Below are 27,500 nucleotides of genomic sequence, written 5' to 3' on the forward strand. Positions count from 1 at the left end.
TGTTAATACAAATAATAATGATTCATCTCCATACTTTTTTACTGCAGTTGTTCTTAGAATCTTTCACCTCAGCCACTTGTTGGAACCAAGCTATCTCTAGTCCCATCAGGATGAAGGTAGATAGGATTTGCAGTTTGATCCAGCTTTCCTTCAATGAAGTATCCAAGAACTTTCTCACCGTCAGGATAGATGAACATACCTGGACCAAATGGCTGACCCTTTATGTAACCTCCAACATAAATAAATCTATGCTTGGATGAAAAGGAAATAGAAGCTCCCAACCCTTCTAGGATACCATTCTCAAATATTCCTATGATAGTAGGTAAGAAAGGTTCAGTCTTCAAGCCAAATCCAGTTTGTATTTCCTGCTTCATCTCTCCAATGTAGTAGCCTCCATCAAGTCCTAGTTCTCCAAATCCATCCATGATCTTTCTTCTTCTTACTGTTATAGTATCTCCAACATAATAATGTTTGGGACCACTGAAGTATAAAGTGTCTATGTCATTAGGATTGTTATAACAAGATTTCAAACCATCCTCATTAAAACATTCAATTTCACCACCAGTAAAGTTGACAACTTTAAACCCTTTACCATTGTAAGTTGTATTTTTGTATGGGGGAATGGTAAAGACTAGATCTGGAGTCATTGTCATGCCATGATAAATTTCATCATTCTTCATTTGTCCATAGAAACAGGTTCCATTAGGCCATAACAATAATCCTTCTCCTTCTCTCTTTTGTTCACTGTTCCATTGACCATTATATATACTTTCATCTTTGTAAACCATCTTTCCATAACCTGTTTTATCATCATTAATCCATTCTCCGTCATATTCTACAAAACTTCTATGATTCTTATATGTGTATCTTCCCCAGCCATGTTTCTTGCCTTTTATGTACTCTCCCACATATTTGTCTCCAACAGCATAGTAATAGATACCCTGGCCAGTCCTTTTGTCATCTCTCAACTCCCCCTCATATTTGTCTCCATTAGCCCAGGTATACACACCCTGGCCATGTTGGTCACCCCCTCTCCACTCCCCCTCATATCTCTCTCCACTAGCCCAGGTATGCACACCCTGGCCATGTTTGACACCATCTCTCCACTCCCCCTCATATTTTCCTCCATCAGGCCAGGTATGCACACCCTGGCCATGTTGGTCACCCCCTCTCCACTCCCCCTCATATCTCTCTCCACTAGCCCAGGTATGCACACCCTGGCCATGTTTGTCGTCATCTCTGAACCCCCCCTCATATCTCCCTCCATCAGACCAGGTTTTCACACCCTGGCCATGTTTGACACCCCCTCTCCACTCCCCCTCATATATAGTTCCACTAGGCCAGGTATAAACTCCTTTCCCTTCTCTAATTCCATCTTCATCAACATCTCCTCTGTAAATATCCCCATTGACATGTTCCACATAAAACTGTCCTCTCATCTTACCTTCTTCAAAATAACCAGTATATTTTTCTCCATTGGCATTTGTATAGGTCCCATTTCCTATTGGCAGAATTCCTTTAACTTCACCAGTAAAGACATTTCCATTGCCCACAGTTAATCCTAATGTTCCCTAGAATAATATAATTATCTTAATTTTAGAATAAATTAGAATATCAGTTCTGGTGCAATGGACAAAAACTTGTAACAATCACTTTAGAAAGAAAAAAATGCATTGGTCAAATAAGGACATATTGCAAAATATATCCATATCCTATAACTGATATGACCTTAATATTTGTAATTATTTCATCTTTTTGTTATTTATGTATGGAAATAGAAAAAATTAACACACCTGAATGTTTGTCATTAAAATGGCCACCAAAAGGTGTTTAACAGTTTGCCTTGGATGTACACTGAACATTCCTCTGTAACACTCCTTAAAAGAATAAAATATTGTTATTTCCGGCCTAATTTTGTTAAAAAAACCGTTTTCTAGAAGAATTATATGTACAGGTTTTAAAAATAATTCTTGGATCACCCTGATATCAATTATTAGAGTGTGATTAGGCATTAAATTAATTTGTAAACTTGAACTAAATAAAATTGACATCCGCCTTTGAAATCCCCTTTCTCACCCACCACTAAATTTGTATAGCCACCAATATTAATAAATAATGAAATACCTGGATCTTTGGATCTCCCACCAGAGTTTCTCTCCTCCTCATTTTCAATTAATTTCTGTAAAATATTTCATTATTTTTTATAGCATTCGAAAATTGTAAGAAATATCCAGAATTAGTTATTCTGTTCATAGTGATTTAGATTTAAAATATCATGGTAAGAATCAAGAATTATGCTATATAATTGTATGACTTTGTCCAACCTTTAAAAGATGAGGGAAGGTTTCTTATAAGGAATAGTATTAAATGCCCAACTACTATCCCCCCCCCCTCCTCCTTTTTAAGTTTTACAATTTCCTTTTCTTTGTGTAAAAGAAGATTGCAATTTAAAGGGACTGTAAACGTAAATTTTTCTCATCTTAATATCAAATCTTAACATTATCTCATTTATAATATCTCACAGATAGAGCAAAACGTGCCTTTGTTTGCTTAAAAAACGGCTTTTTCTGACGATTTTTACAGGGAAAGGTACAGGGAAAGAAAGGAATTTTCCGTACTTTATAAAATGTGCATTAAATTGCTTTTTTCTCCCATTATAGCTAAAATTAAACTTTTTCACATAGTTCTTGATTTTTCCTAACAGTTAAGCTGACTTTTAACATAATCCTTGCTTTAAACCAATGTATAGTTACTTAGAAATTTATAAAATAAGCAATATTTTTATATTAAAAACCAAATACAATAACAAAGCTAGAAACAGGTTTTTTATTAGTATCCAATTAACTTTAGATGACTCATCTCTCGCCCACCTTTAATTACAAATTTGTAAATAATAAAGACGCAATATTTCTTTATAAACAGTCTGATAAAAGTGTAAACTAATTCTCCAAAGTGGGTTATTTATTGTCCAACACAATAAAAAAGGATATTATTATTTTAAATAACCTAAGAGATTCAACCCTTTGTAGACAGTGAGGTATTTTTTGTCAATAATATGAATTTAAAATAGGTCTTTATTACCTAATTACTACGTTATAAAAAAAACTAATTGGCAATTTTATATCATAAAATAAATCCTTAACAGTAAGTAAATTGTTTCAACTATATATGACATGTTAAATATCCCTCCAAACATTATAAGAAAACAGATGAGAAATTTTTACGTTTACACTCCCTTTAAGTAGTTTTGAAGCTTTTTTTGTCTGAACTCTAAGAGATTGGACAGAAATGCCCATCTTTTCTAACCCATATTTAAGTATCTTTTAGTTGAGCTAGGCAGCCAAAAAAAATTTATTAAAACAGAATTTAACCCAATATTTGCTTAAGATATTTTTTCATATTTATATAGAAACCTGAATAATTCAGAATACATTATTTGTCCCAATCTTTGTCCATAAATCATTTTAGTAACTCTATAATTCCAAATGATTGCTTTTTGCTGCCTTTAATTTTTTTATTTTCTAAACCAGTACACAAAATAACCTATCTTTAACTGAGCCAAAGTAACAAAAAATGAAATGATAATAACTAATCTAACTTACAAACTAATAACTTTAATTTTAACTTATTTTAGAATAAGATAAAACACTGACATGTTTTTGTGACAGCTTCTCCATGGTGTGTTTTTATGGAACATAATTAATGCTTAATTCAACCTTCTTATCATTGACAAAATTCATCCAAAAATCTTCTTTACTTCATTGCTTTGATAGGTTTTAGATTAGAAGAATAAATCATTTTTTTAACAAATCATTTCTTTAAAACGTGTTCCTTTGCTTATTATTAGAATTTGAAAATATGCATCCAATAACCAAACAGATAATAACAAATTTGCTCATTCATCCCCCCCCCCCCCTAATTATCTGGGCTCTTATTAAAGCTTGAGGGCTAAAGATTTTGTGCATGTCTGCTGATTGATAATGGATTTCTGAGTATAAGTGTGTCAAAGTAAAATTTTGCATACTACTTTGTATCATGTGATACTGTACTAGTAGCAGTTACCGCCTAGAGGTAACTAGGGGCCCTTCTGTTGGGGGGGAAGTCAACTCCCCTCTTTCAATTGCAGTTTTAAAAAGCAAGTTAAAAATGATTTTTTTTAGGGGAAAGGGTCTTTTTTCTAGGGGTAATTTCTTTTGGGAGGGTGGTGGTACCTACCCCAAAAATATTTATTAATCTTCCCAGGACTTATGAGAAGCTACCATGTAAATGAAAACCATATTAGTTTAATTCCTTATTACAAACATAGATCCTGTTACTTTATTATAGCATTTAGAATTCAACAACCACATTCTTTGGGTAATTTTTTTTTTGTAGAGTGAGGGGCTTTTTTAACAGGCAATTTATCTAAGCAGGGTGGAAGTAACCTCCCCAAAAAGTTTTGTAAACCTTCTCATGGCCTATGAAAAGCACATAGTAAAAAAGAACCATATCAGGTAATTTACTAATGAGACAAACAGATACACAGAAAGAGATCCTTTTACTTATTACAATGATGATCAGGCTTTAGCAAAAAATATTTGACTGTGTCAACAATTATATTAAACAATCAAAGCCCCCCTTCCCCCCCTCTGTTTATTACATTGGGCCCTTAAGTTTATGGTAATGTTATCTTTTTCGTTGTCTTTAATTTATTTTGATTGATTTGTTAATGAAGTTACATTTCTTAGTTGCATAGTAGCTATTTATTATTTGGTTGCAATTATGGATATACAGACCTTATTTGTTATTGGTCTGTATATCTGTTATTTATTTGAATACAATCTGCACTACTGTTTTTGAATCCTTATAATAAAGTAACAAGTTTTGTGTTTATATGTGTGTGTGTACCAAGGAATCTTGCTAACCACTGAACCAATATGGTTTTTCTTTACATGGTAGCTTTTCATAAGTCCTAGTAAGGTTTATAACTATTTTGTGGGCGGGTACCACCAATATTCCAACAGAAATCACCCAAAGAAATTAATAACCTCCCGCCCCCCTCAAAAAAAAAAAAATTTACTTTTTCTTTTGAAAACTGCAATAAAAGGGGAAAATTCCCAGTCTGAATTGGTTTTACTAATCAGGTAAGCTGTTTTATAAAAAATCTTGGTTTGGTTTATGCTATTTTCATGACATCCCCAGCATGCTCTAGAGATTAGGGGCGAAGCAACTTGTAGATTAAGCAGTAAATGCTGAAAATGGTTAATCCCATAGAGGTTAAGAAAGTGAAAAACTTATAGTCAGAAAAATCTTTTTTAGCCCTCTAACTCTAATATTAGCCCAGATAATAGGGGGGGGGGGCAATAAACTTCCTAACCACCCACCCCCCATTTGATTTACTTATAGTCAGAAATTCTTTATTAGTCAGGGGACGTGCACACATTTACAGCACAATATCTTTAATAGGAGCTGAGATAAAATAGAGGGGGGGAGGGTCATTTAACCCATTAATGACAATAGGGAAAAACGACGCACAAATTCAAACCTATACTATCACTCTATTTTTATGTTGTCCTTTGTAAATGTTTGTAAATAACTGAATAGAGCTTCAAGTTTTGTCCTCTACATTGTTTGGCTTCTATCTTCATTCGATGACTAGATGAATTCATATTTTCATGGCAGAAGTGGAAAAAATACAAAAAATTTCCACACCAGGCCTAATTAATAATTAATCAAGCATTTATTATATATTTTTAGTTTCTGCTAATTTTAGTTTGTTTATATACTTTTTTTTGATAATTTGTTGTGCATCGTTTTCAACACATCCGGACTAATCATTTTTCCTATGCGTCTATTTCGTACCATATCCAACTAATCATCTTAGGCTTTTGCTGTATGATCTATTTTCAACACATCCGGACTAATCATTTTTCCTATGCGTCTATTTCGTACCATATCCAACTAATCATCTTAGGCTTTTGCTGTATGATCTATTTTCAACACATCCGGACTAATCATTTTTCCTATGCGTCTATTTCGTACCATATCCAACTAATCATATTAGGCTTTTGCTGTATAATCTATTAGTTGCTTCGCCCCTAACCTCTAGGACGGGTGGGGGATGTCAGGAAAATAGCATAAAACCATCCCAAGGTATTTATAAAGCTTTCCTGATAAGTAAAACCAATTCAGACCCGCAATTTCTGTAATCTTTGGCTTGAGACAAAAAACCTTACTACTTTATAGTTTGGAATACTATACAAGCAGCGGCTACGCCCCTACAGGCATCTGGGGGCTCTTAGGTTGGGGGGAGGGGGTTGAGTCAAACACATTTTAAAGAAAAAGTTTTATTTTTTTATTTTTGGGGGGGTTATTATTTTCTAGGGGGGATTTATCTTGGGATGGTGGTGGTACCCTCCTTCAAAATAGTTCTAAACCTTACCAGGACCAAGTAGAAGCAACCATGTAACGGAATACAATAAAGGTTCAGTGGTTAGCAAGGTCCTTTAATACACACACACAAAGACATTCAATGACCTGTTACTTTATTTTAAGGATATAAAATTAGTAGCGCAGATAATCTACAACTTGGGTCTGTCTGTACGTCCACCTGTCTGTATTTCCATATTTGCATCCAAATAAATAATAATTACCTTACAACTAGGGTATGTATGTATGTCTGTCTATATATCCAAAATTACAGTCAATTAAAGACTGTAAATATATTTATACTTCTGTAATTTTTCATTGCGGCCTAGCTGTTAAGGGATTCATAAAAATAGCGCAGATACTTTACAATTATGGTCTGTCCATACATCCGTCCGTTTGTGTATTTATAATTGCATCCAAATAATTAACAACTACTCTACAACTAAGTAATGTATTGTTTAGGGATATAAAGTAATAAATCAATGGCCGATAAATTAATGTACTTACTCAGGGATATTATAACATAAAATCTTTCTGTAGATTACATTTGGTGGTTGAAACATTTGGACACTAAACTTAATAAACCAACCAATCAAAATACAAATACAATTCCCCAAAGTTAGTAACAACAAATAAGAAAAAGTTATTATAAAACTTTAGGGACAAACAGGGGCTTGGAGGGGGGGGGTTGTCATGTATTGGGTTGTTAAATATAATTGTCGACAAAATTATATTTCTTTGCTAAAGCATTGAAATAAAGTGAAAGGATATCTCTCTGTGTATCTGCTTAACTGATATGCTTCTTTTTTTACTATGTAGACACTCATAGGTCCTGGGAAGGTTTATAACTATTTTTGGGGAGGTTACCTTAACCCATCAAAGAGATATCGCCCCTTAAAAGAAGACCCCCCAAAACAAGAGTATCTATGTTATGTATCATTATAATAAAGTAACATGATATACATTCTACATGTGTCGATATGGTTCTCCTTTACATGGTAGCTTCTCATTGGACCTGGTAAGGTTTATAACTATTTTGGGGGAGAGTACCACCACCACCCTAGGAGAAATCACCCCTAGAAAATAATAAACCCCTATCAAATCTTTTTTTTTTACTTTTTCTTTAAAAAAATATAATTTAAAAAGGGGGTTTAACTCCCCCAAACCCAATGGATGCCTCTAGGGGCATAGCCGCTGCTAGTATAGTGTTCCATACTATAAAGCAGAAAGGTTTTTTGTCTGAAGCTAAAGATTGTAGAAATTGCGGGTCTGAAATGTTTTTACTTATCAGGAAAGCTTTATAAATATCTTGGGATGGTTTTATGCTATTTTCCTGACATTCCCCACCTGCCCTACAGGTTAGGGGCGAAGCAACTAATAGATTATACAGCAAAAGCCTAAGATGATTAGTCTGGATTGGTCAAAAAAGACGCAATGGCAAAATGATTAGTCCAAATGCGTTGAAAAAGACGCAAAAAAAACTTCTTTGGTATGCCAAAAAATCTAAGAATACAAATATCTTACAATCCCTTAAGGAAGCTGTGTTTAAAATTTCATCTGATTCTGACGACAGGGGGAAGCTTCAGTACCAATGGTTAAGAAAATTGCCGGTCTGAATTGGTTTTACTTATCAGGTAAGCTTTATAAAAACCTTGGGGTGGTTTATGCCATTTTCCTGGAATCCCCAACCCACACTATGGGTTAGGGGCGAAGCAACTAGTAGATTAAACAGTAAAAGCCGAAAATGTTCAAATATTCATAAAATTTACATAAAGAAAACTTTTTTCTGAAAATAATTTTCTTTTAGCTTCAAAAATAAGGAAATTACATCCATTTGAAATGACCAAGTAAAACAAAGGTTGTTGAATAAAAGGGTTAAATAAGTGAAAAAATACTTTCCTGACTTATAGTCGGAAATTCATTATAAAATAGGGGACATGCAAAAATTTTTTAGCTCTCTAAAACTATAATATGAGCCCAGATGGTTGGCAATGAACACCCTACCCCACCCCCACCCCCTCCACTTTGATTTACTTATAGTCAGAAATTCTATAACAAACAGGGGACACAAACAAAATATTTTAGCACTCTATCTCTAATAAGAGCTGAGATAATGGAGGGGGGGGATCATTTAATGTCCCTCTCCACTGCTCCGCCCCCCCCCCCCACCCCCACTGATTTAGGTCCAGAAAGGGGCATGACTGTTAAAAGGGTTAAAAGGCAATAATATACAAAAATTTGTCTGCAATGATTTGATTTTTATCAACTCGAATTTTTTTGAATACAGATAAAAAGGTTTTTTTTAAAACATGAAAAATATTTATAGAATTAAAAACTTTTGTATATATAACTAATGTAAAACATAACAATAACAAAACTTTGTTTTCACTTAGGCCCAAGTAGGCATAAACTAGACTGTGTGAAAAAGTTTTTTAGGCCTTAGGCAATTTCTGTCTGCTTTTTGGGAAAATGTCTAACCATATGATTTTTATGTAATTTCTTTTGAGAGAATGAATCAAATGTCGTCTTTGCTTTAAGAAGATCTTGTGAATATGAAATACTGTAATTCCAAAAGAGAATTCTTATATATCTATTCTATATTATTTATTACAATCTATATAATAATTTATAAGGATACTGTAATTTACAACAAAAATATTTTAAAATAGGTTTTATTAATACAATATTTAGATATTCTAACATTTTGTTTTCTAGGAAAATTTGTTAGGATTTTTGAGAGATGTCTAAAGCATTACTTTGTAATGACTATTACATTCTTTAGGCTACTTTACACCCATTTTAACTCTATTATGAATTAAGTTAGAAAATAAAAATTTTCCTAATAATCCAAATAATACTTCACACAATTAGAATGAGAAGCAAACCCCCTCCCCCCTCCCATCATTTAAATTTTAAGTTTATGATAGATAATGGATTTTCTGTATTGATAGATTAAAACAACACCTACCAAGACTGTCCGACTGACAAGGGGAGATATAATTTTTTTTTGTAGTAAGGTGGTGGCACCCACCCCAAAAATAGATAGGACAGGACCTATGAGAAGCTACCCTGTAAAGAAGAACCTTATCAGTTTAGCAGTTAGTTCGATCATTTGGTACAAACAAACAGACAAACATCCTGTTACTTAGCTATCTACTTATTTAGATTGAAAGATATCATCAGAGGGAGGTAGTAGTTAAAGTGATCGCGAATTTAATTTTTCAAAATGCATTTTCGTTTACCTTTTTTTATATTTTAAGTAATTTTCAAAGAATTATGCCTTAAAAGTTCAGTTAAGTTAGAAAAAAATCAGTTTAAAATGCGGAGAGTGTTTCCACATGAAAATAATGTTAAAATCTGAGCATCAATTAAACTAAGAGAAAATAAGTTATTTCTTCGCTTGCAGATAAAAACAAAAAAATTGATACTTAGAAAATATTTTTGTAATATATCTCTTTTAATATTTATCTTTGAACTTTCTCTAAAATGTAATGAAAAAGTTTGGTTTATTTTAAAAAATCATTAACCAAATACCGCTTTGTTTATGCATGTATAGTGACAAAAGAAAAATTGATTAAATCTGTAGAAAGCATGATATTTAAGAATTAAAATGTTTAAAAACCAAAGATCTATTATATTTGCTATACATTTACAGCATAAAATATAGCAGTCTTTCTATAGTATTTACATAAAAAAAAGCATTTTATCATCGTAAAATAATCTCGTAATGTGTCGAATTTAATTAAATACACACACACACACATACCTTACCTATCTTGCCACACACACACACTATTGTAGTGTAGCACTAACACACACACACGCACACACACACTATCGTAGTGTAGCACTAACACACACACACACACTATCGTAGTAAAAAACACACACACACACTATCGTAGTATAACACACACACACACACACACACTTAATGCCCCACCCACGAACCCACTTACTACCTAAATAACCAGGGAACTAGAGGCATAAGACAATGGCCGATAAATTAATGGATATTCACAATGAAAATATACACAAATTTACCCATTTTGTAAACAATATTTGGTGGTTTAAACATTTGGACACTCAAAGTAATAAACCAACCAATTAAAATTCTATGAAAGACCCTAAAGTTAATTAGCCAACTAACAAAATGTCATTAACTTTGGGAACTAATGTAATAAAAAGCCAAATATCCATTTCCTTCCTGCATACAATTACGTACAGAAGGGTTAGTTTTAAATGAAAAGATTTAACAATATCCTAATTTATAAAGTTTTAAGCTTTTTTTATCTGTAGAGAAGGGACCGCTGAAACGATATGGTTCACTTTTACAGTGAAGCTTTTTATAGTTTTTGGGAAAGGTTTTAGGCTATTTTATTTTTATCAAAAAAGTCGTTTGTTGGTTTTAAGCTATTTTTCTGCCCTTTTATATCCCTTTGAATATTAGAAAAATATAAATTTAGATTTGGTTTCTTTTTATACATTAAATAATATTTATTTAACAACCAACCCCCCAGGTAAAAATCTGAATGTGTGAGAAAGAAAAACAGAGAGAGAGGGAGAGAGAGAGAGAGAGAGAGAGAGAGAGAGAGAGAGAGAGGGGTTATACTCAACAAATGCCTATCTTAGAAAACGCTTATAATAAAAACTTTGGTTCATGGAAAGAATACAAAGGATACAAAAACAACAAAACCTGCAAACTTGTTTCCTTTCCATGACCTAAAACTTATAAATTATTTTGTGTTTTAAAGCTTATTTTGAATATCTACTATAAGTAGCCCTCTTTCTGTTTAAGTTAATAAATTATATTTAAGTAATACACACATCCTAAATATAAATTGTTATAATAATGTAACAGGATGTCTGTATGTTTGTCTGTTCTAAAGGATCTTGCTAACAGCTGAACCAGTATGGTTCTCCTTTACAGGGTAGCTCGTCATAAGTTCTTGAAATGTTTATAACTATTTTGGAGGAGAATACCACCACCCTCCAAAACGATTTATACATTATACATTAAAAATTTTAATTTTTAAAATTTTAATTTTTTATGGAAGTTTAAAGCTTTTTTAGCAAGTAGTAAATATTGAGATAGGATGAGGATGCTATGTTACAATCGACAACTATAAATCAGCTGACCTTATATCCATATTTGGTAATATCTTTTCGTAATATCTTTTCGTAAAAAGAAATTATAAACCTTTTTGGTTAGTTTGATATGTATGTAACAAAAGAATTTATTCTACTCTAAATTTGCAAGTAAACCTTAACAAAAAGATTGTTATTTGTCGATTTTGATAGGTTTTAAGATATGTATAATAAAACACAAAATACATCAATGTTTTCAAGGGAATAAATTCGTTTTTTTAAAGTTTGATTTATTTTTAAATGGGAAGTAATTAAGACTTAATTCTCAAAATAGTACTCTTAAAAAACATTAATCAGTGACATATATCAACTTTTTCCCAGCTTCGTGAACACTTTAAGAACTGTTATGCTTCATTGGTTAAATAAATATAAGTTGTGTAGAGAGGTAGAACTAAAGAAATAATACTTGCACCGCCTCAGGCAAATTGTCTGCTTTTTAAAGTTTATACAGTTTCTTGGACTGATATTATCAGAGGGGGGTAGTAGTTAAGAAACTTTGTAAAAGTTGTTTAGAGAGGTAGTGCTATGAAATAATATACTGCCGCGCCGGAGGCAATTTGTCTGCTTTTTTATATCTATACAGATTTCATGATTCAAATGTCGTTTTTGTTCTTTAAATTTAATTATTGTTAAAATTTATATTTTTAGTAGCGAAGCTACTCTATAATTTGAAATGTCCGTCTGTATGTTTGTATGTATGTCTGAAACGTTTTGAGGGAAATGTGATTTACTCGGCTCCTATAAAAGATAGACAGCTAAAATTTTTAGGGATTGAATAATTTATCAATCTTCAGATTTTCATTGAGATATGTCAATCAATTTGGGTGCTAGATCGATTCCTAGATTTTTAAGTTTTCTTGATTTTCTCGATTCCTATTAAACATAGAAGTCTAAAATAATCAAGGATCAAATAAATTCTGTAAACTTCTATAAAGTTTTGATGAGATTGCTTATTGGTTGGGGTGCTAGATCGATTCCTAGTTTTTTAAGTGTTCAAGCTTTTTTTTCAACTCCTAGTCCAGATAGATGGCTGAAATTTTCAGGGATTGAATAAGTTTACATTTTACATAATTCCACAAAGTTTAATTAAGATTTACTTATTGGTAGTGTTGCTAGATGGATTCCTAGATTTTTACATTATAAATCATGAAAGGTTTCGTGATTTTATATAAATTTTTATTTTGTGTTTAATAATTCATTCTGGATGTTCTTCCATGATTTTTCTGCTTCGCTACTTATGGATGTTGTCATCCTTGTTTATAAAAAATGAATGATAATTTCATTGTTTGTCTGAATTTCTATTTTAATCTCTGCTTTTATTGATGTTGTTAAATTATATAAGGCTGCGGCCTTTGCATTTAGGGGATCTATATGCAGGAAAGAAGTAGCAAAATAGCCTAAAGCCATCACAAGGCTTAGATCTAATAAAAATAGTATTAACATGATTATGAGCTCGCCTTGTTTTACTGTTATTCTTATTATTTTTTTTACAATTTTATATTTCATTTAAAACAAAAAGTCTTTTAAGAAGAAAATACAGCAAAGCAGGATTTCAAGTTTGACGTCAGAGAGAGATGGTTTTAAATGATAAACATATATATTTATTATATACATTCTTATGGTTACTTTCCCTTAGTGTGCCATGAGAACCAACTGTTAACAATGATATAAAAATATACATTGCAGACAGCTTGCTTGCACTAGATAAATGAAACTAGGTTTATGGAAGATTTTTAAAAGCGAAGCTTTTCTATAATTAGGGTCCGTCCATATTTCACAGGCAGTTAGCTCCCTTTGTTAATTTAGGCATGTTAGAAATGTCCTATCGATTTCAAACTCTGCATGATGATTCCTGTAGTAGTTAGGTACGATTTTGAAAGAGTAGCAACTCTATAATCATTACCAGAATGTCCATACATCCATTTTAAACAAGTTGATTTTTTTTACTTTTTTAACAACAAATTTTTAAGTGATCTAATTATCCGATTGATCTGATATTTAGTATATTTATTCCTGAGACAACAAAGTACAATATTATAAGTGAGGCAACTCTATAATCAAGTCCTGAAAATGCAAGTATGTCCATAATCATTATTCTGTATCAAGCTAATTTTTCAACAAATTTACTTACAATTTTGCTTTGGCTCTTATAAAATTATATTCTGAGTATTCAGTTCTGACACTATACAAGTATTAATGTCCGTTTGTCCTACTGCTTCAGTGCTTCGCTTTTATGGATGTTGTCCCCCTTGTTTAAAAAGAAAATAGCTTAATACCACTGCAGCACTATTAAGTATATTTCCAGGAGAGCAGAGCCCAATTGGTTGAGCGGTTTCTGAGATCTTAAGCTTCAGACTGACAGACAGACAGACAAATGGACAGATAAACAGACAGAAGAACGGACAAACAAATGGACAGACAGACGGACAGATAGATGGACTGACAGACAGAAAGACGTACAGAAGGACAGACAGACAGATGGACAGACAGACTATCTGTCTGACTAACAGACAGATGGACAGACAGATTGTCAGACAGACGGACAAACAGACGGACAGACAGGCGGACAGACAGGCGGACAGACAGATGGACAGACAGACGAACAGACAAACTTACAGATGGACAGACATATGGTCATACATACGGACAGACAAGCAGAGAGAGCGACAGACAGACATACTGACAGACAGACAGTCAAACAGACAGATGGACAGACAGACTGACAGACAGATGGTCAGACAGACGGACAGACATATGATTAGACATATGGACAGACAGACGGACAGACAGACAGACGGACAGACAGACAGACAGACTGATATACAAATAAACAGAGAGACAAATAGATAGACAGACAGGCATTGCTCTCTACTTTTCATAATAAGAATTATGACAAAAATTATCTTATAAAGTTTGATAGTGTCATAGCATAAAAATATAAATACTAGATACTTTTTACAGTTAGAAGATGAAACCCAGTATGTTTCTTTTAAATTTATATTTTGATTTAGCTCACTAACCATTGATATATAATGATAATCTATACCTTATTTTTTTTCATTGACTTGATGCATTTTGTATGAGAAAAAAATATTTTGTTGTTTTTAACATATTAATGGAAATATTATTACTTATATAAATATTATAACTTTTTCAGATTTTTATATTCTCTAATAAAGTGAAACATGTATGGGCTAAATTAATGATTCTTCCCATCCCGTCCCCTCCTACTGTATGAAAGAACTAACCAATAAATGAGTTTTATGTTAGCAAGCTAAATTGATAAAAAAAATCCACCTGTCTATATAATAACCATGTAATAACTGTTTTGAAAGCAATTTTACCCCACTTATAGTTATCAGAATTGAATGATTAATGGCTTATTTTCTTCGTTTTTAATGCAATTAATAGAACAACAAAAAAATATTTCAGTTTTTATTTAAAAAGTACAGTAAAATCTAAAATTCTAAACTTAGGTGTCAACATCTAAAAATGGTTTTAGCGCATTTTTCTTATGCTCAAATATTCAACCTTTTGCAAGAATGGCTGCTAAACACTTCAAAGTTGAGATATAGAGCTAAAAATGTATACAGATACTATTAGGGACATGTACTAGAACATATTGAAGTTTGAAGGTCAAATCTCAACCAGGGAGGGAGTACTGGCCCCCAAAGTCGACTATAAATAATCCAATGTTTTTCTTGCAAAGGGAAGAAGAAAGAATGGCGGTTTCCGTTATTTTTCGTTTTTCGGCAATGGTCAGAAAAAGTAATTTTTTGTTATGAAAGATAAAAGAGTTTCCTAAAATTTGGTGATCCTAGCTTTAAAATTGGCTGCTCTACAGCTGTTTTAATATTTAGCAGCTGGATGCTAAAATGAGCAGTCTGACCGCTATGACTAGGTAATTAGGTAATTTTCTCTAAAAATACACATGAACCACCAGAAAAAAAATTTACGTCTCTATCTGTAACAGGAGCCGAGATAGAGGTGGGGGCTAAATTAGCCCCCCTTTCCCCCCAATCTATTAAGGTGGGAATTGGGGCCCGATCTGTAAAGTTTTAAAAAGTCTAAGAGGGTAAAACTTTTCTTTACATGTATTTGTTTGAAATAATGCTGGGCAACTGTGAAAAAAATCAATGTTAATTAAGTTGATTGAAGTTAAATTGTGCACCTATTGATAATGGTAATAAAAGAATAAATTCAAAGTGAAATTGTACACTTATTGCTTATTCAATAAAAGAATAAATGAACATCTTACTATTTTTAATTAGTTGTATATAGATATGCAAAGGGTAAGAGATATTATTTTATACATATTTGTCAAAATATAATTTCATCATTAAACTATGGAAGCATTATTTTAAATATGAATGTATGATAATTATGTAAATAAATTTAGTTGATATTGTTATGGCTAGTTTATGGAGGAATAAACATTCCAGGGAGCTATCCTCAGCTGATAAACCAGCAAAGTCAGTTTCATCAACCTGGAAATATACAAAATGCAGGTTTCTATAATAATTGTTTATAACTGATTCTCTTTTGTTAGAGGGAAAAGAAGCTTGTGCAATATTGTGTAAAATTGTTAGTAGGCTTCCAGTCAAAAGCAATTATTAAGTCTAACTGTTCATAATATTGACAAAACGCATAGTATAATTAAATGCATATTTAAATACAGTTAGAATAATCTCAATATGAATGGAAGCTTACTCACAATTTTACACAATATTGCAATTTTTTTGTTTACATTTTTAGGATATTTTCTATATTTTATAATTATATATAACTCTTCATAACTTTTTATAAATAAAATCTTTATAACTTTTTATATTTTTTCATAATGATTTATTTATAATAGAAAAAAATGAAAATTTTATTTTTAGGGGGGTGGGGGTGTTCAACCCCCCCAAGAAAATAGCTTAAAACCACTACAGGATCAATAGGTATATTTCCTGAAGAGTAGAATCCAATTGGTTCAGTGGTCACCAAGATCTTAAGGGACAGACAGAGAGACGGACAGACATCATTCTACTTTGTATTATAGATGAAAATTATACATATTCAATATTGAGTTTGTAATTATGCAATATGTGCCAGGCATGCCCTGGCAAGGCACCCAGTGGACTAATCAGCAACTGGCACAGTGGTATTGGTGGCAGAACCACATGATGTTAAATAAAAAAGAAAAAGGTAAAAATGTCCAAGCAATTATAAATCAAAATCATTTTCTTAACCATAGATCCAACAAATCCTTGATCTCAGACAATTTTCCTCTATCGGGACATAAATAAATTATATCCTTATACTAAAGTAACAGGATGTTTGTCTGTCTAACCACTGAACCGATCGGGTTCTCCTTAACAGGGTAGCTTCTCATAGGTCCCGGGAAGGTTTATAACTATTTTCTTGGGGGGTGGGACACCCCAAACCCCCCAAAAAAATGGAAAATCCCCCCCAAAAAATTTTTTTTTTTAATTTTTAAAACTAAAATTAAAAATGAGGGGGGGCTTTTCGCCCCCCCCCCACAAAATTTTTTTTTTACTTTTTCTTTTAAAATATTAAATAAGAAATTGAATTATTAAATTCGACTCTCTCCTCCTCAAGTGCCCCTAGAGGCCTCTAGGGGCGTAGCCGCTAGTATATTATTATAATAGCAATATGATATATTAGATAATTATTAAATAATTTTGTTATATTGTTACAATATCACAAGTTACATGATGGTTTTTATTAATTTCCCATCTAATCATTAGACATACTAATTGAGATTTTAATAAAACAAAAAAATAATTTCGACATAATGATAAAAATAGTACAGACATTGCCCATGTTGGATTATTCAGGTGCAGTACATAGCCCTAAGGCTAGAGCACATCCATAATGGTGTTTTGCCACTTTGACTGGCCAAATAACCAACTTATGATTTTGACTGTGTGCTGTTATATCAATCAAAGTAAAATTCGCTATTGTGCTATTAGTATATAAATGAACATGTATTTCCGGCTTTATTTTGATCTTTAAATCGTTTATAGGTGATTTAAACCGGGGCGATTCATTCAGCGCACCATCAAATTATTAAATACCAATCTTTAAATCGAATTTGCATGGGCGATTTGGATCGGGCAGTGGCGCAGTACCGGTGCGCCAATGCCACTCACCGAGTGGCATTGCCGGTTTAAATCGGGGTGAATCATATGTAATAAATAGATATTTTTTTTAATTACTTGAATATTTTATTGCAAAACTATTGAGAAAACATTTTTATAGTTATTTTTAAAATAAATTATATATTAATGTTTTATATAAAATACCATACTGATACGGCATTTTATATAAAATACCTTACTGACACGCCTTAAGTAATAAAGTTGCACTGGCGCGGATCGATATTTTAGTGAGTGCGCAAGCGATCTAAAAACACCGCGCCGAAAATCTTTTAAAAATCAATGTTTTATAGGTGCGCTGTGGCTCACCACCAGCGCACCTACGGTTCACCTCTGAATTGCCCCGATTCAGCGCACCATAAAAACGATTTAAAGATCCAGCTCAGGTTAGATAATTAGGTAAACCATACAGATCCTGTATGGAATTACTAATAATGCATTAATATATCTTAATTGATATTTTATAAGTGTTTAACAAACATTTTATGTTCTGGAACTTATGAATAGCCATTTCTTGCATTGTATTATGAACAGCTTTCTACGGATATAAAATGTACAATTAATTTCAAATTTAATCTTATAAATCCACCGGATATTAATCAGATAATGATTATGAGAAAGGAATTGTTTTTTTCCAACTTGAACTAAATTTATTTAGTTATATTTTTTAGCATATGAATGTAAAGAAGGTTGGACTGAAAATCTTGAATCAGGTAAAGCAAAAATAATTCTAAATTTATTTTAACAATAAGTTTAAATTATTTCCAGAATCATGCTACAAAATATTGGAAGAAAGACTAGACTGGCAAAGTGCTAAAACAAAGTGTGCCTCACTAGCCAAAGGATCACAATTGGCATCTGTTCTCAACAGCCAAGAAAATAAATTTATAAAATGTGAGTTGACAAAATAAAATACTTATTATTTTGTCCTTAATAGTAATTAGTTGCCATAAACTGCAGCCAAAGAAGATGTTCAATATTCCTGGAGACCAGAAAGGTCAACACCTGAAAAATCTTAACTGGAATTTACAACATTTGGCGTTATCCTCTTAAAATTTTGCTCAACCTGCCAACAAAACTATGACTCTGACCGAGAACAATAATTAAGTTAGGGTAGGTTAGGTTATAAGCTAGGGGATAGAGTGCCTGTAGCTAGACAGGCAAGGGGGCCGAGCACTGTGGCTAGGCAGGCTAGGGAGGAAAGTGCTGCAGCTAGGTAGGCCAGGGGGCCAAACACTGCAGCCAGAGAAATAGTTTTGTTAGGGGGGGGGGGGGGGATGAGTAATCAAATTTTCAAAATTGATAGAAATAATCCCAAGAGGATAATACCTAACATTTAACTTTAGATTAGTTTATTATGGGATATTTCAGTGTAAACTTTCAATGCTATTGTCCTACAATAGACATTGACAAATATTTACAAAGTTTGTAGAAATCTTGTTTTTTCTGAAGTATAGTTTTTTTTTAGGTTATTATGTTCTGGCTATAAAATGTTAATTCTAATTTAGGTTTTTTAGTTAATTATGACATGATTCACCATCAATTGTGGCTTGGGGGAAATGATATCACAAGAGAGGGTTCTTGGGAATGGGCTGACGGTACCCAAAGTAAATTTTAAAAATAATTATATTTTATATTTATAATACAGAATTTTTTAAATAACTAATTTATTACAGTAAATTTTACTGATTGGACAGGGAATGGACCAAGTGCTCAACCTGCACATAATTGTTTGTTGGTAATATCTTTAACTCTTATAAACCTTTATCTATTGAAAAGGGAGTTTATTGATCACCACCAATAATTTTTACCTGCTATTTTATATATTTATTGAATCAGAATTATGGCTTCATGGGACTCCCTGAAAAGGGCTTGAGGAGTAGAATCAGGAACTTTTGTCCGTTTCAAAATACCTTATTCCTAGCCTTAGAAATGACTATTAAACAACAATTTTTGGGGGCTTTATTGAGAATTGTCCAATTTGTAGAGGTTTCTTTGTGATTTTCTCCGGCGCGCTAATAACAAGATAATATGAAACAGACAAAAGTTTCTTATTCTACTCCCCAAGATTTGTTCAGGGAGCACCTTGAAGCCATAGTTCTGATTAAATAAATTGTTGACTCCCATTCAAAAATAGGTATACAATTAAATGTATGATCACCAACGGTTTTTAGACTTTTAATTTTAAATCATGCAAAGGTTTATTATGCTTATATAAATCAAGTGCAAGTTCTTGCTTAGGTCTCAGATAAAGATATTCTAAATTGACCAACCTAACCTATACTAATATATATATATATATTACAATAGAAAATCATAAATTATCAGCTAAATTAAAAAATATTTTTAATAATTTAGAAAAATTCAATGTAACTTCTTGCATGATATTTTTTAGGCTCAAGAAGGTCATGGTTGGCGATGGAATGATTTTCCATGTGATTACACAATCTATGCTTTGTGCAAGATGCCAATTGAATCTTAAACTATTTTCCTTTTTGATAAAGTATAATAGTGCCACTATGAAGTAGATAAAGCATCAGTTTTTGTTTGTAAAACATGTCTTTCTAATGTATGGAGTGTTATAGTGCATATTATTTTACACCTTGTTGCAAAGCTGTTTTTTACAATTTCCTTCTCTATAGGCATAATACCTAATATTAGTTATAATTTAAGTTTGAGAGTTTGATAAATTCATGTTATCAAATTAACAGCTGCCTGCATCCATTTATTTTATTGACATCACAATAATTATTAGTACATTCCTATATTTATATTATTTGTAGTTTAATTTCTTTTAAATGTACAGCATTCAAAAGATCTAACTGGACACACACAAACAAATGTTGTAAAATGTATATAATTGACATTGTTTTTGTAAAACATTGTTCTTTTTGTTGCTTTACTACTCATTAACTAATTTTTAATTGGTTATAATAAAATTATCTTGCTTTGCTACATTAGACCGTTTCATCAAAATACACTTTTTCGAATTTTAGTCTTCTGCTAACCTAAAAAGTTACTTTAGGAGCCGAGAAATACATGCACAAAATTTCAGCTCTCTATCTCTACTGGCGACCTAGCGCCAGGCATGTAAAATATCAACAGATAACGGTAGCACGGCGGTTTTAACAATATCTCAGCAATGTGCAGGTATTAAGATCTTCTGTATATTTCAATTTAAACACATAAGGACAAAGATATATTATCGCAAAAATCTTTTGTCAAAGTCTACTCTACACCTAGCGCCAGTCAGTTTTCTAAAATCATGCATTGTATACCTGTGAAAATAGAAATCGCCAGCGCTAGGTGTAGAGTAGACTTTGACAAAAGATTTTTGGGATATTATATCTTTGGCCTTATGTGTTTAAATTAAAATATGCAGAACACCTAAATTCATCTTCCAAGCCATTCTCTAAGCATTTAAATTTTTTTTATGAAATACCGGGATTTTAAAACTGCCCTTTGAAAAGGCCTAAAAAATATCTTTTTTTGTCACTTTTTTCACTGCTTATAGTTACAACTTATTAAGATATTATGCTCAGGTAAAAAAAATCGGCGCCTCCAGCACCAAAACCGGCAAAAACTGATTTCATTCTTCTTTTATAGTTCATAAACTCCTAAAAATTAGATTTTCATACCAGTACAGTGTGCTTCTTTTAAATTTTTTTTTTAATTTAGCTCACTTACAAATATTAATAATCTATATCTTATTTTTTGGAGCATTTGAAATAGAAAAAATATTTTGTAGATTATTTATTGCTTGGTACTACAGACAGCATTCCGCAGATATTGAAATAAAAAATTATGTTACTAAAACCAGTTTTTTTAGCCCCGAGTGGCCAAAGACCTGGTATAACTTTATGATTTACATTTTATTAATCATGGAGCATTGTCTGCAATACTATGCTATACATGATTTTTCAGTATGGCTGAGTACCGGTTCTAATCTAGCGGATATTAATTGGTTTTGAAGCCATGCTGGAAAATAATTTTTAATGTTTATGCTTTACACGTATGCAACAAAATTTTCACTAAATTCACATAATCACCCTAGAAACATTAATGAGCAATTTAATATATTTTTAAAATTACAATTTTGTTATATTTGCTATTAATTAAAAACACAGAATCAAACTCATGTCTTCAACTAAACTAAACTACTAAATATCCAAGCTGAATCAAATGGTCCCAGCTCTCATAAAATTATAAAAATGTCCAAACTCTGTGAAATAGGAACTCTATTGTGTTGGTGTGCAGATGAAGGTTTCTAAAAACCATGAAAATTATTTTTTCTGTAATTTACCGAAAAATTTTGATGGTCTAGTTAGTGAACTTTTTAAACTCATAATTTTTAAATGCGAAGCTTTTCTATAATTAGGGTTGGTCTGTTTGTACATCCATCTGTTGATGCTAGCTCCTATTTTTAATTTAGGCATGTTTTAATTATCCTATCAATTTCAAAATTGGTATCATGATTCCTATAGTAGTTAGGTACAATTTAGAAAGTTTAGCCACTCTATAACAGTTAACAGAATGTCCGTACATCCATTGATGTTGATTTATCCTTTTTGACAAAAAAAATTATGTGATATAATTATTTGATTCATCTGAATTCTGGAATACTGATTTCTATTACAACAAGGTACAAGCAATGGATCTCTATAATTTAGTCCTAGAAATGTGAGTATATCCTTATACAAACAGTATCCTGTATATTCTTTTTATTTAGTTCTATCACTCTACAAGTATTAATGTTCATTTGTCATACTGTTTCAGAGCTTTGCTTTTATAGATGTTGCGTATTTAAGTTTTTTATTAAGTTTGAAGCAAACTATTATCAAAGCGGCTGCAATAAATCATAAAAAAGGCAAAAGAAAGAAAAACAAACATTTACTAACACATTTATTTATTTTATAGAATATAAGGTTCTACAAATATATTCGTTTTTTTATTAAATTAGAATACAGCACAATGTAACTCGACAAAGTGTTAAAAAAAATCATTTGACATTTGACCTAATAAAAATGAGGGATTATCCATTTCTTTTTAAGGTGTTTATCTCCCTCATTTTTATGACGTCACATGGCTGATTTTTTAGACACTTTGTTCAGTTTCCAACACAAAAATGACACTTTTTTCATATAAATACAACATAACTTTTTTTAAGCTACGCTTTTCTATTAATAACGTTTGGTTTGTACATAACAGACATGCTAGAATTGTGCTATCTATTTCAAACTTTGTATGCTGATTCCAATAACATTTAGGTTCTAGAAAGAACAAGTTTTTAATAATATAATTATAATTCAATTTTTTAATGTCTGATTGTTCTACCATCAGATTTTAGAGCTTTATGGATGATTTTATCCTTGTTTTACCCCAAAATAATCTGCTTTATATAATTTTGCTTCTAAAATTATATTGCTTACATCAATTTTTCTACCACACAAGATAAAATGATGTATAACAATTGATATATAATTGCTTGGATATTGCACCAGATTTTCATGTATCTGAGTATCCCAATCCACCTATTCCCCATTACGCCCCTTCCTAATGGATGAACAAACTGACTAATAAAAAGGTCCATATTAGCAACCCAATTGACGACAAATGTTTTCCTGTCAATATATCCACGCATTTTTTATCCATTGATATTACACAGAAGAATATTCTTTAAAAAATATCCATAACATTTATCTAAAATATTAAATACAAATATAGAAGAATTCATATCATACAATATTGAAAAAAGAAAGGATGATTCTTTTGAATAAACACAATCAATCAGATACATTTAGATTCTGTTACTTTGTTACAAAGATTGTTTCAATATCACATCATTTTCTGCTGGTCAAACTTTAGAAAACACCCTGTTTCTTTTATAGATTTAATTATGATATGTCTGGCCAAAATTGATTTTTACTTATTATGATTTTGTTGTTATTATCTTATAATAAACTGATTTGTTGTTGTTACCTATTTTTTTATTTGTAATCCTTGGAAAATTGTCTGTAATAAGAAGCTTAGTTTTATCATTAAGGTGGAGAACACATTTTAGTCCAGCGGATATTAATCGGTTTCAAAGCAATACTGAAAAAATGATTTTTCATTGTTAACTAATTTTGTTTTACTTAACTTTTAAATGTAAAATAGATGTTTTACAATAAGATTGACATTATATTAGAAACAGAGATGTGCAGAAAGGGTGGTAAGGGGGTGTAACCATGCACCTGACAAAATAAAGAGAGGTGTGTGCGCCCATTACACTGCCCTTGAAAGGGTTCTACACCCCCCATAATACAACTAATGGTGTGTCAAGTAACAAGTCACCCACCCACCCATTTCAATTTAATGTTAAATCAATTGACAGGAATAAGGTATAACTAACAAGCGAAATAAATAGAAATTATATTTGGAGGACAGATAAAAGGTCGTCAATTCTAATAAGTGTCCCCCCTCCCCCAATGAAGCTGAAAATCACTGTCACATATAGGTTTTGTATTTTTTTCTGAATTAATTTATTATTGGTATAAGTGGACTTCTTTCCAGGTATGATCTGTGCAGGTTCTGATGCTGGAGGTATCTCTCCCTGCTCTGGAGATTCTGGAGGACCCTTGGTCTGTCCTGACCTCAATGGCAAATGGTACTTTGCAGGTAAAACCTCAGTTCAGTCCTAATAACACAATATTAAGAATGAATACTTGCATTGTGTACTATGACAACAAAATAGTATTTGCTTTAATATAGAATTTACTTATTTTTTCCTTTAAAATGTCAAACAAGAAAGTCAAAAGTCAAGTATATGAAAGAATAACCTTCAAAGCTTCTAAGAATAAAAACAGTAAAAACTCATTAGCTGTAAAGTAGTAGTAGTAGTAGTAGATTTATTTTCCAATATAAAAAAAAGACAATAAAATAATATACGATAAAATAAGCATAAGTATATTTATAATTATAGAATATCATATTTGTGTTGCTTCTGCAGTTACATTGGCAGCTAAGATGTCGCGTGAGCGGTGTTGTCTCTAGCTGTTGAAAAAAGGCAACTTCTATGGTTTCTGAAGCAAGAAAAATGTACATATGTACATTTATATCAGGTCCCGTTTTCCCGCGTGCAGCTTTGTAGTTCCCCCCTTTATACACTTGAATTGTGTATTTTAAAAAAGAAAAAAAAAAGTTTAGTACTGAAAACCTTTCAGTTGAAAGAAAAAAATGAAAAATGAAGAAAAAAAATAAAAAAACATTAAATTTTTAAAGGTTTAGATGGCATACAGGGCAGAGTAGTCTTGAACATTCAATATTAATAGAATCAATTAGATGTACTTTAAGTTTATTTTTAAATTGAATTTTACTGGCTAAATTTTTGATAATTTGGCAATCAAAATCATTCCAAATTATAGGAAAATTACAGTATGGCAATCTTTTTAAAAGCCCAATTCTAAATCTAGGAATTCTAAAATCAAGATTGTTTCTTAATTGATAATTATCATTAAATTCTTCATTAGTTTCCCAAGTGTTCAAAAAAGATCTTGGTAAATTATTAATTTTGTAACTATGCATAAATTGTAATTGAAAATATTTGACAAGCAAATCAAATGGTAAAATATTTAGTCTTTTAAACAATGGAGAAGTGTGAGCATTATACTTAGAGTTCATGATACATCTAATGGCCATCTTTTGCTTAGTTATAATTGGTTTTAAGTTGGCAGAGGCAGCAGTAGAATAAATGAGAATTCCATATACAAGATGGCTATGAAAAAGTGAGTGATATAAAGAAATCATTGATGTTTTATCAAGTATATTTTTTGATCTTCTAAGAATAAATAATGCTTTTGAGAGCTTTAGACTCAATTGTTCAATGTGATATTTAAAATTTAAATTAGGATCAAAGTAAATACCAAGAAATTTAATGGCAGGAATATCACTAGAATTATTAACATAATCAAGTTTTTTAACTAGAGCATCATTGTAATTTGAACAATTAGGATCATTTTCATCTATAACTAGGTTGATATCGTCCCAGGGTATATTTTGTCCTTGGGTGTGAAAAATAGTAAATTTAGTTTTAACTGGATGTAAAGACATTCCATTAGCCCGAAACCATTGAGAAATTTTTCGAAGTTCAATATTTACAAAATTGACAAGATCATTAAGATTTTTTCCTGAAGCTAGGATAGTTGTGTCATCACAGAATAATAACATAGATAGTAAAGTTGATCTTGGAAGATCATTAAAGAAGATCAAGAATAATATAGGGCCTAAAATACTTCCTTGCGGTACACCACTATCAACTATGAGTAAGGAAGATTTGTCTTGGCCTATTTGAACAAATTGTTGACGTTCAGTCAAGTAGTTTTTGAACCATGTTAAAATGTTTCCATTAATACCTATTTTGCTTAATTTATTTAATAACAATCTTATTGGAACCATGTCAAATGCTTTGGTTAAATCACAAAATATTCCAATGGTAAACTCCTTATTATTAATAGCCTCAGTGATTTTATTAAGTAAATGAATCATGGGATGGATTGTTGAGTGGTTTTTTTGAAATCCAAATTGGTTTTTGTCTATTATGTTATTAGACAATAAAAAACTACTGAGATGATTACATACAATTTTTTCTAGTAATTTACCAAAGAGAGAAATTAAAGAGATAGGCCTATAATTATTTGTTTCATCTAGAGAGCCACTTTTAAAGACAGGGTGTACCTTAGAAATTTTTAATTTTTGGGGTACTATTCCTGTTGCTAGAGATCTATTAAAAATATGACAAAGGGGAGAAGAGATTAATTCTATGATGTTTTTCATGAAATGGGATGAAAGATCCATATAATCACAACTTTTTTTATCTTTTAAATCCTTAAATGCTTCAATGACTTGATTAGGGGTAATTCGGGGTATTTGAAAGTTTAAATTTAGTGGCTCAATGTAATCATCTGGAGGCTTATCTGTAGGAGTTATAGTTTCTTTAATTTTATCAGCTATTGAAGAAAAATGCTTATTAAACTCTTCTGCTATGAGTTTATTATCTTTTACAATGTTACCATTGATATTTAGATTGGAAGGTAAACTAGAAGTTTTAGTTTTAATACCTGCAGCTTCTCTAATAGTCTGCCAAACATTTTTTAAATCACCTTGGTGTTTTTGAATTTCTTGCTGATAATATAATTTTTTCATTTTTTTCAAGAGTTTGTTATATAAATTTTTATAAGTTTTGTAAATATCATGATCTTCAATGGTTCGGCTTTTAGAATAAATTTTAGACAATTCATCTTTTCTTAATCTTGAAGTTAAAAGACCAAGAGACATCCAAGGTTCAATTTTGTGTACATTACGATTAAACCTTTTTTCTTTCTCTTCAAAAACAATGTTAAAAAGATCAAAGAATTTGTTATGAAACAAATCATAACTTAAATTTGCATCATTTTCTTGAATAACATCAGCAAAGCTTAATTGAGAGAGTAAAGATTTAAAGGAATTTATATTAGCTTCAGAGTAATCTCAATATTTAAAAGTTTTTGGAATTGGGCGTTTTTTCTTAGAAGATAAAATATGAAAAATAGGAAAATGATCACTTAAATACATTGTTAATATTCCTGATTTGTATTCATTACTTATATAGTTTGTCCAACAATGATCTATAAGTGTTGCTCTATTTTGTGATATTCTAGTTGGATGGTTTATAAGTTGGATAAATCCACATGCAAATAATTTATCTATGAACTCTAAGGTTTTAGGATGGTCCTTAAATCGAATTAAATCACAATTAAAGTCACC

At 31.4% G+C, this 27,500-nt stretch overlaps 3 protein-coding genes across 4 annotated transcripts in view; 1 reads left to right on the forward strand and 2 right to left on the reverse strand.

Annotated features, from left to right (window-relative positions):
• LOC145327649 (uncharacterized) overlaps positions 1-2,181 on the reverse strand; it is a 2,376-nt gene extending 195 nt beyond the window's left edge. Inside the window, exons 1-3 of the mRNA XM_080171185.1 lie at positions 2,125-2,181; positions 1,794-1,877; positions 1-1,571 (exon numbers count right to left, since the gene is read on the reverse strand). The exon at positions 1-1,571 is cut by the window's left edge and continues 195 nt beyond it. Coding sequence (XP_080027311.1) covers positions 69-1,571; positions 1,794-1,877; positions 2,125-2,166 — 1,629 coding nt within the window. The 5' untranslated portion in view covers positions 2,167-2,181 and the 3' untranslated portion in view covers positions 1-68. The remainder of the gene's footprint in view (positions 1,572-1,793; positions 1,878-2,124) is intronic.
• A 13,602-nt stretch (positions 2,182-15,783) lies between these two features.
• On the forward strand, positions 15,784-20,675 carry LOC145327980 (snaclec alboaggregin-A subunit beta-like). 2 transcript variants are annotated; one of them, XM_080171500.1, is made up of 8 exons: positions 15,784-15,848; positions 15,956-16,064; positions 16,654-16,746; positions 18,392-18,433; positions 18,489-18,614; positions 19,229-19,318; positions 19,397-19,458; positions 20,116-20,675. In XM_080171500.1, the coding sequence occupies exons 1-8, from the start codon at positions 15,840-15,842 to the stop codon at positions 20,200-20,202; spliced, it is 618 nt and encodes a 205-aa protein (XP_080027626.1). In that variant the 5' UTR covers positions 15,784-15,839; the 3' UTR covers positions 20,203-20,675. The 2 variants fall into 2 exon arrangements, with proteins under 2 accessions (XP_080027626.1, XP_080027625.1); XM_080171499.1 differs by having other exon boundaries at positions 15,790-15,848; positions 19,229-19,327.
• Positions 20,676-24,982: 4,307 nt separating this feature from the next.
• The window catches only part of LOC145328336 (uncharacterized), a 4,481-nt gene continuing 1,963 nt past the window's right edge, over positions 24,983-27,500 (reverse strand). The window contains exons 3-4 of the mRNA XM_080171966.1: positions 26,816-26,879; positions 24,983-25,008 (exon numbers count right to left, since the gene is read on the reverse strand). Of these exons, the coding sequence (XP_080028092.1) occupies positions 24,983-25,008; positions 26,816-26,879 (90 nt within the window). The remainder of the gene's footprint in view (positions 25,009-26,815; positions 26,880-27,500) is intronic.

This window comes from Acartia tonsa, chromosome 9 (assembly GCF_053477335.1).
Source record: "Acartia tonsa isolate MP-2025a chromosome 9, ASM5347733v1, whole genome shotgun sequence".
NCBI lineage: Eukaryota > Metazoa > Arthropoda > Copepoda > Calanoida > Acartiidae > Acartia > Acartia tonsa.